Consider the following 14173-nt stretch of genomic DNA (forward strand, 5'->3'; position numbering starts at 1 on the left):
ACCCACTTGGCCACTTGGAATAACAGGTAAATTCCTCCCATTAGAGTGGAGACACTTCCACACATCCAGTAGCCCCAACTCCTTGCAGAAGTCCACTAGATGTCTAGACTGCAGAGGTGTACTTGACAGACCCCTTGGCGTCCTGTCTACCCCGGGGTCCATGCGATGATTAAAATCTCCTCCTATAACCGTACGATGCACCTCAACAGCCATTCATTTAGAGACTGCATCAACTAAAATTTGAGAAGATGCACCTGTGGGCAGTAAACGTTCAGGATGCCATACTCTTCTCCGTGTACCAGAGCCGTGAGAATGATGAACTGTCCATAATCATCTTTGATTTGATCTATCACCTGAAATGGGAGGTTCTTTCATACCAGTATAGTCACTCCTCTGCTTTTGGAGTTGGAGGAGGAGGAGGAGGAGGAGAATACCCTATCGTATCCCCTCTGCTGTAATTTCAGACGTTCCCTATCAGTTAAATATGTCTCTTGTAACATAGCGATGTCAATCCATTCTTTCTTAAGATTTGAAAGCACCTTTTTCCGTTTAATGGGGGAATGGTTCCCCTTTATTTTCCAGGTGCACAACCTGTAAGATCGCTAGCCCGCGGTTCCCCGAGAGGAAGAAGCCCATTCAATGTGCAGCGAGTGGGGAAAAAACACACTTTATGAAATCTAAGAACGACTCCGACAAACATTACTAAAACTAAGAAACTAACCACTATTCCTAACTTGAACAAATAAACACAAAAACCATAAATCTCCAGAGATCTCCTCCCTCGCCCATAGAGGGCATTAACTCCCAAACTTAGAGCTGCCCTGGCACCTTCCAGTTAAGACCTCGTCCCCAAATCCAGCCAATGGAAAAAAAACCATGTTATTTACACTCCTGTAAGTTAACAATGGACACCACCCCGCTCCGCCCCGCCTCCCCCTCCCCCCCACCCCCCACCCATCACCTTATCTCAACTCCATACATCTTTACACCAAAGAAATAACCGCCCCTCACCCAGAAAAACAGAACTGTAAAATAATAGATAACCACCAAACGGATATAATATGAAACAAACCAGATTTTACACCAAAGCAATACCAAGCCTATAAGGCTCGAGATCACGAAAAGGAAAAGAACAAATAAAGAGAAGATTAAAAAAAAATTATTCCATTGTCCACACACACCTTTTCCTCTTTCCCCCTTTGTCCAAGTCTATTATTTCAGCGAGTTCAGAAATTCTTTTGCTTTCTCCATCAAGTCGAAGTTAGACAGATCCCCCACATTAAAACGTAGTACTGCCGGTACCTCAGAGATTACAGCATATTTAAGTCTCTTAATTTTTTCTTAACATCATCAAAAGTCTTCCTCTTCTTAATTATGGCCCCAGTAAAGTCTTGAAAAAACATTATCCTCGAACCTTTGTATACCAGAGCCTGTGGATCTCTTCCCAGTTTTCTGGATGTTTCTATTATTAACTGCTTTTCTTTATAGTGCTGTAGTTGCACCAGGACTGGGCAGAAGTGTTGATCCGACTCAGACTTGCGCATTGTGATCTGGTGGACCCGCTCCACAGTCGCCCGGCCCGACTCGATCTCCATCCACAGCAACTCCAGGAGCAATTTCTCAAGGAACTCAGCCAGGTTCGGGCCTTCCTCTCAGTCCATGACACACGTTTTTTCCTCCAACCTAGATTTCAAGGTCGTCGACCTGTTCCAGCAAATCCCGAACTTGGCCTTTCAAGGTTTGGGCCCGCCCCTCAGAGTTCTCCGTTGGGGTCTCTGAGGCCGGGGTCCTTTGCTCAACCGTTTCCATGCGTTGATCCAATGCCCGAATCTCCTGCTCATGCTTTGTCAGCATGGCAGTAATTGATTCTAGCGCTGTTTCCATTTTTTTTTCACTGACTTTTGCAAACTCGGTGAGTAGGTGCTGCTGCTCCACCAAGCTTAAAGTCGCCGCCACAGGAGTCAAAGCAGCGGCTGTGGGTGTGTCCAACACAACAGGGGAGTGCTCTGCCTGGTGCACTCTCCTACCTCCCTCTCCTATAGCCGTTTTCATTTCGACTCCAGAACCTCCAAATCCAAATTTGAAAAGGTTCTCGGTGCTCTGCCTGCTTTATACTGAAAAGTTTCCTCAGGGGTGGCAAATGGGGGAGGAGTAGGAGCCCTTGCCTGGGGTATGGCACAGAGCCCAACACAGCAGACTTTTCAGACTGCCGCCATCTTGAATCTCCCTAAATGCAACATATTAATGATCTGTGAATACGGATTCCTAAATTGTTTTGAACTGCCACCGTTCCGAGCTTTTCACCATTTAAAGGCACTTCAATCTATCTTCTCTAGTGCAAAATAGATTACCTCACCTATACCTGTGCTGAAATCCACTTGCAATAGCTTGCTCACTCTTTCAACGCATAAACGTTCCTCTGTCATTTTATGCTCCCATTCACATAATTTACTCATGCTGTGATGTGTTAGTGTGTTATCCAAGTCATTAATACAAAAGAAGTAAATAACTGATGTCCTGGCAAAGATCTTTGTGGATGAGAGATTCAGCAAAGAAGTTTTAGAAGAAATAATTCCCCAAAATTAACACAATACATTTTGAATTCAAAATATTTTTGGGGAAAAAAAAAGAGATGCCATCCTCTATAGGACTCTCTACAGTATCCTTGATATCCAAACATGATTTGGACATATATCTTGAACAAAATTAGCTAAACAAGTTAGATTTGGAGGGAGTGAACAGAGAAAAAAACCCTGAAACAATGCATTAAGAACTGCAGAGCGTAGGTCCTACCTTCACACAGTATATAAAAATGTATCTTTTAGGGCTACCGGGTGAACTATGTCCCCAAACAAAATCCACTTAGGGTAAATATTTTACCAGGACTAGTTCTTCATTCAAATTTCCTTCATCAGAGAGGCAACGGCCAAGTGGCATTATCACTGGACTGTTAATCCAGAGACCCAGGAAAGGTTCAGAGGGCCTGGGTTTGAATCCAGCCATAGCAGATGGTGGAATTTGAATTCAATAAATATCTGGAATTAAGAGTTTAATGATGACCATGAATCCATTGTCAACTGTCAGGAACAAACCCATCTGGTTCACTAATGTCCTTTGGGGTAGGAAACTGCCATTCTTACCTGGTCTGGCCTACACGTGATCCCAGGCCCACAGCAATGTGGTTGACTCTTCACTGCCCTTTGGGCAATTAGGGATGGGTAATAAATGTTGGCCTAGCCAGCGACACCCTCTTCCCATGAATGAATTTTAAAAATGTAATGACATAACTATATATTTATGAGGAAAAGCTCCTCTTAGTAGATTCCGATTACATAAGAATACAACCTTATATTGATCATCATCAATTACTGGTAGTAATTGCACAGCAGTTATAATTAGATCAATTTAAAAAAAGGAATGAGGAGAGCTAATGGGTTAACAGTGAGCTTAAAACACTTGAAAAACATTTTGTTTTTATAACTGGTGTTCAACCTTTAAATGAATATTCAAAAATCATTTACGTTAAGCCGATGGAACTAATCATCCCTTACAGCATCAGCTACAATCATTACACTTTCTAGTTCTGGCAAGATATGTCAATTAGGTTTGATGATATTTATCTTCAAATGAGTTTTTAACAGCCACTATAGGATCTGAGAAAAGAGATTGGGTCTGGTTTATCATCATGGATGAGCTAGAAGTCATAGCTCCCATCCTGAACATGGTCCTCTGTATTCTTGTGGGGGTCTGTTTGGATGTGTGCATGCCTAATTCACAGAGCCAGTGGACAATTTACATCGTCAGCTATTTTCATGGAAGCAGGATTACGGTAGCCCAGGTGTATGAAATGCTGAATAATCTCTGCAATGGTAGTTCTGAACTTTAGCATTTATTTGGCTGTGGATCTGGATACTTTTGCGAGCTGGAGTGGAGGGGAGGGGAAGAAAAGAGAAAATAATGCTCTTTGGTGGCCTTTGGGGTCAAGCTAATGCCCTTTGGAATTGTTTAAAATACGCATAAATGTACATAAACTGTGCATAAAGTCATTGGAATGGTCAACAAACCTGTCTAAATGTCTGAAGCACCTGACAAAGGGACGTGTGAAAGGTTATTGTCAAAAGTTTCAAGAGGGTGAGTCTAAGGGGGCCGTAAAAACTGTCAGGAAGAGCTGTGAGAAGGAACTATAAAGTTATGAGAAGTCTATTCTTTAAAATTCCAAAGAAAACACTGAAATGTTAAATAAAACAGTTGTTTGTTAATTCACTCTGACATAAGCTGGAAGCCTTCCTTATTGGATTACTGCTGCTTCACTGACTTCATAACCATCGTTTATCACAGTAGACTACCTGCAATTTCTCAGTTTCACTGACAGGCACAAGTGATAATACACTTGTTGATGTGGTGCTTGAATTTCAATGCCTGTAATAAAAGATTGTGCATTTGAATACACTGTTTTTTGTCAAAAGGCTTTATTTATCTCTATCAATAAACAAATCGAGTTAGACCCCATCTACCACCCTCTGAGAAAAAGAACAGGAAATGACATCACCAACCCAAAGAAATCCAGACATATAAATAGAAAGCAGGAATCATATACACTGCTTCTCCTGAGGCCCACTGAAGATGTTACCTGGTAGGGTGACGGAATGTCTGGAAATGAACCTTCCAGCTCAGCGGCAAACCTACATCTAGAACCTCAACCTGAGCCACAAATCTTCTCAAAATCTTAGCATATAGATCCCATCCGGTCCTGGAGACTTGTCCACCTTAATGTTTTTTGAGACACTCAACCTCTCTCCTTCTTAATATCAAGATGCCCTAGAATATTAATATACCCCTCCCTAAATTTACCGTTATCCATGTCCTTCTCCCACTTCCTCCAGTTCCATATATAAATTTCCTCTTTTGTCCTGGAGTGGTCCTACCATTTCCGCAGCTACCCTTTTGCTCCTAGTATACATTTAAATGCCTTGGCATTCTCCATAATCCTACTTGCCAAAAACATTTAGTGGCCCCTCTTAGCCCTCCTAATTCCTTCTTTAAGGTTTTCTGCTTTCTTTATATTCTATATCGGCCTTATTTGATTTTAGTTTGCGAAACCTTAAATATGCTTGTTTTCTTTTTCACTAAACTTCCAATATCTTTTGTCATCTAAGGTTCCTGAAATTTGCCATCTTTATTTTTCATCCTCACTGGAACATGCTGGTCCTGAACTCTGGTCAACTGGCCTTTAAATGATACCCACATGTCAGATGTGGATTTACCCTCAAACAGCCACATCCAGTCTAATTCCTTTAGTTCATGTCTATTACTGTTGCAATTCGCTCTCCTCCAATTTAGCATTTTCACCATGGGACCAGTCTAACCTGATCCATAACATGATGAGTACTAGGTGAGTTGGCATGGTATGTGTAAGGGCAAAAGATGATAGACAGCATAGGTTACTATGACCTGAAACTAATTTGGGGGTTTGGCTTGACATGGAGGGTATGAGGGACAGAGCTGTGCATGAGCTGTGAGGGAGAATTAGGGATGAGAGTTAGAGAGATATTTCATGTTTTATATTGTTTCGTTTTCATCTTTGGGCACAATGTCAAGTGCTAAGGCAGGCTTTCGACCCATCCCACTTACATACCTGGCAGTCCTCAGTTCTTTTGGGGTTGCCTACCCTGACTTCTAATTCAAACTTTACCCTCTGACTGAAAATCTGACATCTGGCTGCCATTTTTCAAGGTTGGGTTCATAATGCCAGGAATTCTCCCAAATGGAGAATTAAATTGTAGGCCTGTATTCCTTTTAAAATTTTACTACATATCTTACCTGTTAGGTACAGATAAGGTGCATCCTGAGGACTGAAGAGGATCACTCGCTTCCTGCCGATTACTTGGATCAAAAAGTTATCCATAACCTACGGCAGATAATTATTTTAGATACATTTATTTCATTGAAACTACAGATTCAAGAAGATTCTGTCCATTGAATTTCTAGATATAGCGTACATTTAGTATTCATGCAGAAAGATTTTCACATTATCTGGGAGACTGCTTTTTGCTGTGATTTTTCTTGCTTTTAAAATGGAAAAAAAAAGCCATTCTCTAACAAACTAGGATACTACGATCACCCAATCATCTGGTGAGAAATGAAGACAATATGCAGCCATTGCAGCTGATACATCAGAAATGAGAAGTTGCTCCCAGTGATGCCACTACTGGAAATTTTCAAACAGCAGTCCTCGTTAAAGAAATAGGCAGAGAATGAATAATTAAACATGCAGGGTTTTTGGGAAGAGAGCTAGAACTGCGGGTAGATATATCTTATATTTAACAAGGGGATGAGTAAAACCTGAGGCTGGAGGGGAGGAGGTCAGCCACCAAATGGAGCTGGAGACATTTTAAATCAACCTATTCAGAGATGTTAGGACCCACTTTTAGAACAGGTGGGACTTGAACTCGGGTCTCCAAGCTCAGAGGTAGGGACACCACCACTGCCCAACAAGCGGCCTGGTGCAATACTAGAAAAAAGAATTAATGATAGTTAATACAGCTGCACAACTATTCTTCAAACAAATGAATTCACAATAAAACTAGTTAGGAACTCAAGTACCAAAATTACAAACAACAAATTATCTAAACTGAAAATAACACTATACTGTTTATACATGACAATATCTAAATACTGCTCTGCTAATTCTTTCCCTATTTTGGCTAGTTTTCTTCCCTTCTTCATAAAGTATTGGCTGAAATGTAGCAATTTGTTGCCGGAAATTTAACAGAATTTCACCGGAATGTGAGTGTTCATACAGCACATACAGGCAAATTATTTGAATACAGGACCATTACAGCCAAGACTGGTTCAAGTCTCCGCATGTTTATACTTTTATTGCAGGAGTAGGAACTTCAATTGATCTTCTATTCCAAATATTCCTCTGTTACATTTTAATTGGATTTCTGATGAAGATTACCAGCCCTGCACAAATGAGAAACGTCTAGATTCTAACTTATTTAAGTACTGTCCTCAAAAATCTGCAGGTTGGTGCATCTCTCAGTAAGACTGGGTTTGTTACATTCTGGAAAACCATTGCTATTCCATCAAATTGGTCTGCTGTACCTCTTTCCTCTCGCTCAGGAATAAAAACTTGGTTACCCTTCTTAAAATACACACTAAATGTTTTCTCCTTAACCTTGTGCAGAAACTGGGAGCACCTGTTTCTTGATGCCAGTCAGACCATACCACCATTGATAACTTGACGATGCTGTTGACTTCAGGTAAGAGACATCTGACATTCTAACAAAATCATTACTGAGAAATTGTGATGAGTCAAATTGCTGGGGATTCAACAAATATTCATCTTCATAATTCTAATTTTAAATATGTGTAAAAACACAAGTTTAGCTATGAAGGGAATGAAAGGGCATCTATGTAACCTGACTTCTTAATAAACATGTTTCATGTCAAAAAGTCCCAAACAAGAACAGCAAATAACCGTGCCTGCAGGCTTTGGACATTCTTTCACAGGGAGCTCTTAATATATGGCAGTATTCCAAGAGCTCTGTGATTTCACGGTCCTGTGTTACTTAACTCAGATCTGATTGTCTGGCATGATCATACGAAAGAGTTCAGCTAATCCAGAGTTACCAGTCCAGAACTTAAGTTTATCATGGACAGCATCCTACGGAATTTTCTATTCTGCTGGTGGAATGGTTGACAACTTCAATACAACTGGAATTTTGGATAATCTGAATTCGACTCACACTGATGTTGCTGCATTATTATGTAGTCATATATTAGATTCTAGTACTAAATTAGCATTCAGTGGAACTAATGCTGTTTTATGAAAGTACCCCAGCTTGTAGCTTTGTCCAGACATTGCTGCTTGGGGCTGTCTCCCATTAGCACAGCCGAGGACTACGTGAAACTATTGGCAACTCATATTATGTCCAAATGTTTCTGGTTGTAGCAGTAACCGGAAATATGTGGGAATTACTTGAGTTTTCAACAGTTCCAGACCGTCCTTTTTCATAAACAAAAGCCGGTCCTACTGAATTACTTATTTTATACACAAACTTATACATTATTTAATGCATGAACTTTGTGTCCCTGGAATAGTATTAATAACTGCACAGTGTTTTATAGCCAACAGCCAGAAACACAACCTCTGAATCAAAGTCAACATTTTTCTTTGATCACTGCAATTCTTATATCTGAAATCTATGTCCCTTTTATCTTGTTTGCAATTTCAAAGTTAAAAAGCCTCATTTTATGACATTATAAAGGTTGTTTAATTTAATTTATTCTATGCCTCTTTAATAATATAAAGCATGATGAGTGTTAAACCTGTTAATTTGCCCAAGGGAGCTTTACAGCTATATGACGTGGTCAGCTGAATATGATAGACCCTCGAGAAAGGGCACCATGACTCATTCATTTCCTATTACTGGTTTCCTACTTTTAACAGCATCATAAAACATGGAATTTGATATGTAACCACAAACAATAATATCCGGTAATGAGTACCCATTAATAGAGAGTAAGGTTGTACGGGAAAGTACTTTCAAGGTAAACTGCTTGGACTCTTTTATCTTTGTCACATGCAGTTTATTTTATAAAATTCTGTTAGAAGGCTGGGACTACCGTACTGTGCAAACACACAGAGGAGATGTGGCATTTGAGACTGAGTAGAAGCCACTTTCACTCTCAGCTGCCAATAACAATTACTTAAGCCAGCAAAACCCTGGCCTGCTTCAAGGTAAACAGTCATTTTTTGGATCAGTCTGACCTATTCTCCAGGTTGTAAGTTCAGAAGAAAAACGGCACTGATTGATGTTCTTTTCGACCTACAGTTATTGATTCAGCTTATTTAGAACACTGGCTATGTGGGAATCCACAGTTACGACAAAACTACTGTACTGGGTCTTCTTAGGGATGTCAAATACTTTATACATTTTAAAATTTCTCTCAGAAACAGGACACAAAATTTGCAGTTGTCAAAGCATTTCACCTTCATCTCACTTTGATCAAAGACCCAGCACAATTACGTAGGAACAGGAGTAAGCCATTCACACTGCCATTCAATCCAATTGTAACTGATTAACCAATTCAATGCCTTTTCCCCGCACTATCCCCGAGACCCTTTTAGTCATTGGTATTTAGAAATCTGTTATGTTCTACTTCAAAAATATTTAATGACTGAGCTTCTACAACCACCTGGGATTGCAATCTACATCCCTTTTACTTTATTGGGAATTTCAAAATAATGCCTCATTTTATGAGATCACAAAAGGTTTTCTTAATTAACTTATTCTTTGCTTCTTTAATTCTGGGATACAGAATTCCATGAATTCCCTACCCTTGGAGTAAAAAAAATTCTCTTGGTCTGGTCCGAAGTGGCTTCCCCTTATTTTGAAACTATCTCATCAGGTTCTGGACTTCCAACCACGTTAACATCTTACCTGCATCCACTGACAGTCAACAGTTTTTTTGTTTCTTTTACTGTACATTACATCTACTTGTAAATACTAACACGTTAAAGGATCGGCTTCAAGGTGGCTGCATTCTTCTTCAGTTGGAAGGCTGAAAGTCCCATTTCCTGAGACTGGAGCACTTAGTGGGTGGCACAGCGGTTCACTGCTGCTTCACAGCGCCAGGGAACTGGGTTCAATTACATCTTCTGGTGAGTGTCTGTGTAAAGTTTGCACATTCTCCCCATGTCTGCATGGGTTTCCTTCAGGTGCTCCAGTTTCCTCCCATAGTCCAAAGATGTGCAGGTTAGGCGATTAGCCATGGGATATGCAGGGTTACAGGATAGGGTAGGGGCTTGGATCTGGGTGGGATACTCTTTGGAGGGTTGGTGTGAACTCAATGGATTAAGTCACTTGTAGGGATTCTATGATTCTAGTGTGGACTTATGTGAATACTGATTTGGTGAATACTGAGGGTTTGTTGTTGCTGCCATCTGTTGAATGAGACATTAAATTACAGCCTCAGCACTCTTTTAACATAAATGTAAATGGACTGTGGATAAAGTGGAAGTCAGTTCTCCTGGTATTCAGACCATCTTTCTGCTACTCAATTAAATAACACTAAAACCAAATTTGGTAATTCAGTAGTTTTTTGGCTTGGATCAATTACTAGCTGATTCATATATATTAACAATAGCCCACCAATTTGTGAACATGCTGCAAATAACTGAAATGATCTTCATTCCAACACTATGTGATGTCAACATCTGCTCATTTGTTTATTTCATGGAACCCTGAAAAGTCTGTGAGCCTCCAGGGAACTGTGGCTCCAGCTCGAGAACTACTGTGGAAATCTTTTTCATTGCTATGTGCAAGCTGGTTCTTGCTTTTCTCTATATTTTATCTACATTACAAAAGTACTTTGATTGTGAAGTGCTTTGTGACTTCCAAAACATAAGGTTATGATGGAAATAAAAGTTCTGTCTTTATCTGAGGTGATGTTAAGCTATCTTGCATATCTAACAGTCAGATATTAAAGCAGGTGAGATAACATGTAATTTAAGATTAAATTGAACATTTATATCATATAGAAGTGGAGAAGGCTGATGTGAGTATTGTTTGGCTGGCTAACCACATGGCTTCAAACTGGAAAGAAGCCTTATCCTGGGAAATGTTTAATATATCCATACAATACATACAAATTAACAGAATCACCATATTAACACATGCTCCTTCAAATGAATATCTACTGCTATACACTACTATACTAAATACACTATACTATTAGTAATGTTATGTACATTGGTCATGCTACATACATCATAATGAGTCCACAGCTGCAGGCCTGGTGAGCTGATGCGAAAAACACTGGAGAAAAACTGATCCTTCTCAAAAAACTCTGGGATGTTGATGTCCTCAGCTAGAGGTGGGAATTGTTTTCTGATATCTGCTACATCCTGTTTTTAAATCAACAAATATGTTGTCAGGTCTTCTCTGATCTACAAACTAATAGAAATAACTTTGTATAAAATGGCTACGTTAAGAAATGATATTGCATTGGAATCTGATAATTTGTACAAGTGTCATTATTAAGCCATTCCAAACTTGCAGGTGTAGTGGTTGCATTTAGGATTAACAATCAATTAACTGTATCAAACCTGAAAATTATCTGACAGTTATCTGATTAACACTCAATAAATTATTCCGTTACTTTGACAGCAACATTAATCCATTTATTTTGACTAGATTCACACCCCTTTTAAATGGAAACAATTTATATTAACCTTTGATCCCTTTGTTAAAATATTAGGAAGATTGATTAAGCACAAAGTTTAATACATGTAATAAAACAACTAGTACTTGTATAGTGCCTTCGATGCAATGAAATGCCCCAAAAAGCTTCACAGGAGCATGATAAACAAAGGAGTCACCAAGCGTTATAAGGGCATCTTAAAAGCAGATAATCAAATGCTTGGTTAAAGAGGTAGATTTTAGAGTATGTCTTCAAGGAAGATATAGGTAGTTGGGCAGGTAGACAAAGGGAATTCCAGAGCTGCGGGCCTCAGCACCTGCAATTACCAGTGGTGGATCATCTAAAATTGAAGTCACACAAGGAGCATGAATTAAGGGAGCTCAGTTATTTCAGAGCTGGAGGACTCAACTGAGATAGGGAGGAGTGAGGCCTGAAGGGATTTGAGAACAAGGATGAGAATTTTAAAATCAAGACAGTGCTTGAACTGAAACTAATGTTGGAGAGGGAAATCTGACCCAAGCTATCAAATATTCACAAGGTAACATTGCTTATTGTGATTTCTCTTCACCCAATTTTTGTAAATTTTACTTTACTATTTCGACTTAAATAACAAATTTACATATTACAGTGATCTTCACCAGAGCTGGATTAAGGATTCTTATGGCCACAGATTTAAAACTATTCAGGGTTCCTCAACACCAAATCCACTAATCCATTAAACACAAACTTTCAGTAAAATGCATGAAGATACAGGCCTTTGAAAGTTTACCTTTTACTGGAATAATAAAACATTTCTCAGAACATAATCACTCCAGTGAAAAAAGTATTTCATTGTTTGGGAGAAGATTTGTAGCTCGGGTGCTCATTGTTGTGGTTCTGTTCGCCAAGCTGGGAATTTGTGTTGCAGACGTTTCGTCCCCTGTCTAGGTGACATCCTCAGCGCTTGGGAGCCTCCTGTGAAGCGCTTCTGTGATGTTTCCTCCGGCATTTATAGTGATTTGTACCTGCCGCTTCCGGTTGTCAGTTCCAGCTGTCCGCTGCAGTGGCCAGTATATTGGGTCCAGGTCGATGTGCTTATTGATTGAATCTGTGGATGAGTGCCATGCCCCTAGGAATTCCCTGGCTGTCCTCTGTTTGGCTTGTCCTATAATAGTAGTGTTGTCCCAGTCAAACTCATGTAGCTTGTCATCTGAGTGTGTGGCTACTAAGGCTAGCAGGTCGTTTCATGGCTAGTTGGTGTTCATGGATGCGGACCGTTAGCTGTCTTCCTGTTTGTCCTATGTAGTGTTTTGTGCAGTCCTTGCATGGGATTTTGTACACTACATTAGTTTTGCTCATGCTGGGTATTGAATCCTTCGTCCTGGTGAGTTGTTGTCTGAGAGTGGCTGTTGGTTTGTGTGCTGTTATGAGTCCTAGTGGTCGCAGTAGTCTGGCTGTCAGTTCAGAAATGTTTTTGATGTATGGTAGTGTGGCTAGTCCTTTGGGTTGTGGCATGTCCTCATTCCGTTGTCTTTCCCTTAGGCATCTGTTGATGAAATTGCGGGGGTATCCGTTTTTGGCGAATACATTGTATAGGTGTTCTTCCACTTTTTGCAGTTCTGGTGTACTGCAGTGTGCAGTATTTCATTGTTCATCTAGTAAGGGTCCACCTGGATCAGATGTTCCTTGTGTTTATCCATTCCCACCTTTGTACAACATGTAACTTTCAATCAGAAACCAGAATAAGCAGCTGATCTCTAATATTACTGCATCCAAAAACAGATGTGCTATTTAATTCTTTCCTTCATTCACAAATATCAATTAAAATATTATGCATCTTATAAATTCTTTAACTAAGGAATTTGATTTTTTTTAAAAGGAGGGACTAAAGGTCGAATGTTACTGATGTAGGCACCTCATACACCTGACAATCTGGGCAAAATTACGAAACACATTTGCTACAGCTCGGTGTGAAATGGTACAATGGCTGCCTGCTTTGTCCACTTTTCAATTTTTATTTATTTGTTCATTGAAAGAGGGTATTTCTGACGAGCCTAACATTTTTTGCCCATCCTTTAATGGGTTTGACTGCAGCAAGTGTTTTAAAAATGATTTACTAACCAATACATTTGAGTGTTTAATTGTTTAACTAAAAGACACACAGATAGGTTTACATGTAAGTGGAACAGCACAGACTGGAGTTGTGCATCAGGATCATGCAGAATCCCCTTCGTGGCTGATTCTGTGGGAAATACCTGGGAAACTGAAACTTCTGATAGGTGCTTCACCTGCATCTGGAATCCTCTGAAAATGTCCCTTAGGCTCCAAGAGTTTGAACGGTTCCAACTCACTTAAGCTTGATAGATATTCAGGAAAGATTAGAGGGTTACAAACTCACTGTAACTCTCGGGCAACCATGAAACTGAATACTCAACTCACAAATGACACCTGCTCCCATGAACTACATAACACCCCATCCCTGACATTCCTCAATCCCTGACACATTCAATCCCTGGGCCTGACCACAACCTGGCCCTGACCACCCAATCTCACTCCAGTCGCCCCCACCCCCAACGCCGCACAACCACATTGTCACAACAATCAGAAAAACACAAGGTACAAGTCCTGTATCCGCCTCTGTGACTTTCTGTCCCTGTCTCAACTCATTTGCTGCTGAAACCTGATTTATGCTTTTGTTACGAGCAGGTTTCATTCATCTTGGCTGGCCTCCAACATTCCATTTTTCAATCTGACATCATCCATAACTTCGCCTATCATCCATCTCATAGTAAATCAGGTTCATCTATAATCCGGTGCTCTCTGATCTGGAGTTAAGCAACATCTCAATTTAAAACTTGAATCCTTGTTTATGAATTCCTCAAAACATTAGCTTGCTCTCTCTCCATGGATGCTGCCTGACCTGCTGTGATTTCCACACAACTATATATTTCAATTCATTAGACTTCAATCTTTATTGAGCCAC

The 14173-nt window shown here is 40.0% G+C and overlaps 1 protein-coding gene across 2 annotated transcripts in view; it reads right to left on the reverse strand.

Moving 5' to 3' along the window:
* tyw5 (tRNA-yW synthesizing protein 5) overlaps positions 1-14173 on the reverse strand; it is a 64098-nt gene that overhangs the window by 10993 nt on the left and 38932 nt on the right. Inside the window, exons 5-6 of one of the 2 annotated variants that reach the window (XM_043692957.2) lie at positions 10778-10915; positions 5821-5908 (exon numbers count right to left, since the gene is read on the reverse strand). In XM_043692957.2, the coding sequence (XP_043548892.1) occupies positions 5821-5908; positions 10778-10915 (226 nt within the window). The remainder of the gene's footprint in view (positions 1-5820; positions 5909-10777; positions 10916-14173) is intronic. The other variant, XM_043692958.2, reaches the window with a different exon arrangement.

Source organism: Chiloscyllium plagiosum, unplaced genomic scaffold (genome assembly GCF_037043375.1).
Source record: "Chiloscyllium plagiosum isolate Xiang-an unplaced genomic scaffold, Cpla_swu_hap1 HiC_scaffold_7, whole genome shotgun sequence".
Classification (NCBI taxonomy): domain Eukaryota; kingdom Metazoa; phylum Chordata; class Chondrichthyes; order Orectolobiformes; family Hemiscylliidae; genus Chiloscyllium; species Chiloscyllium plagiosum.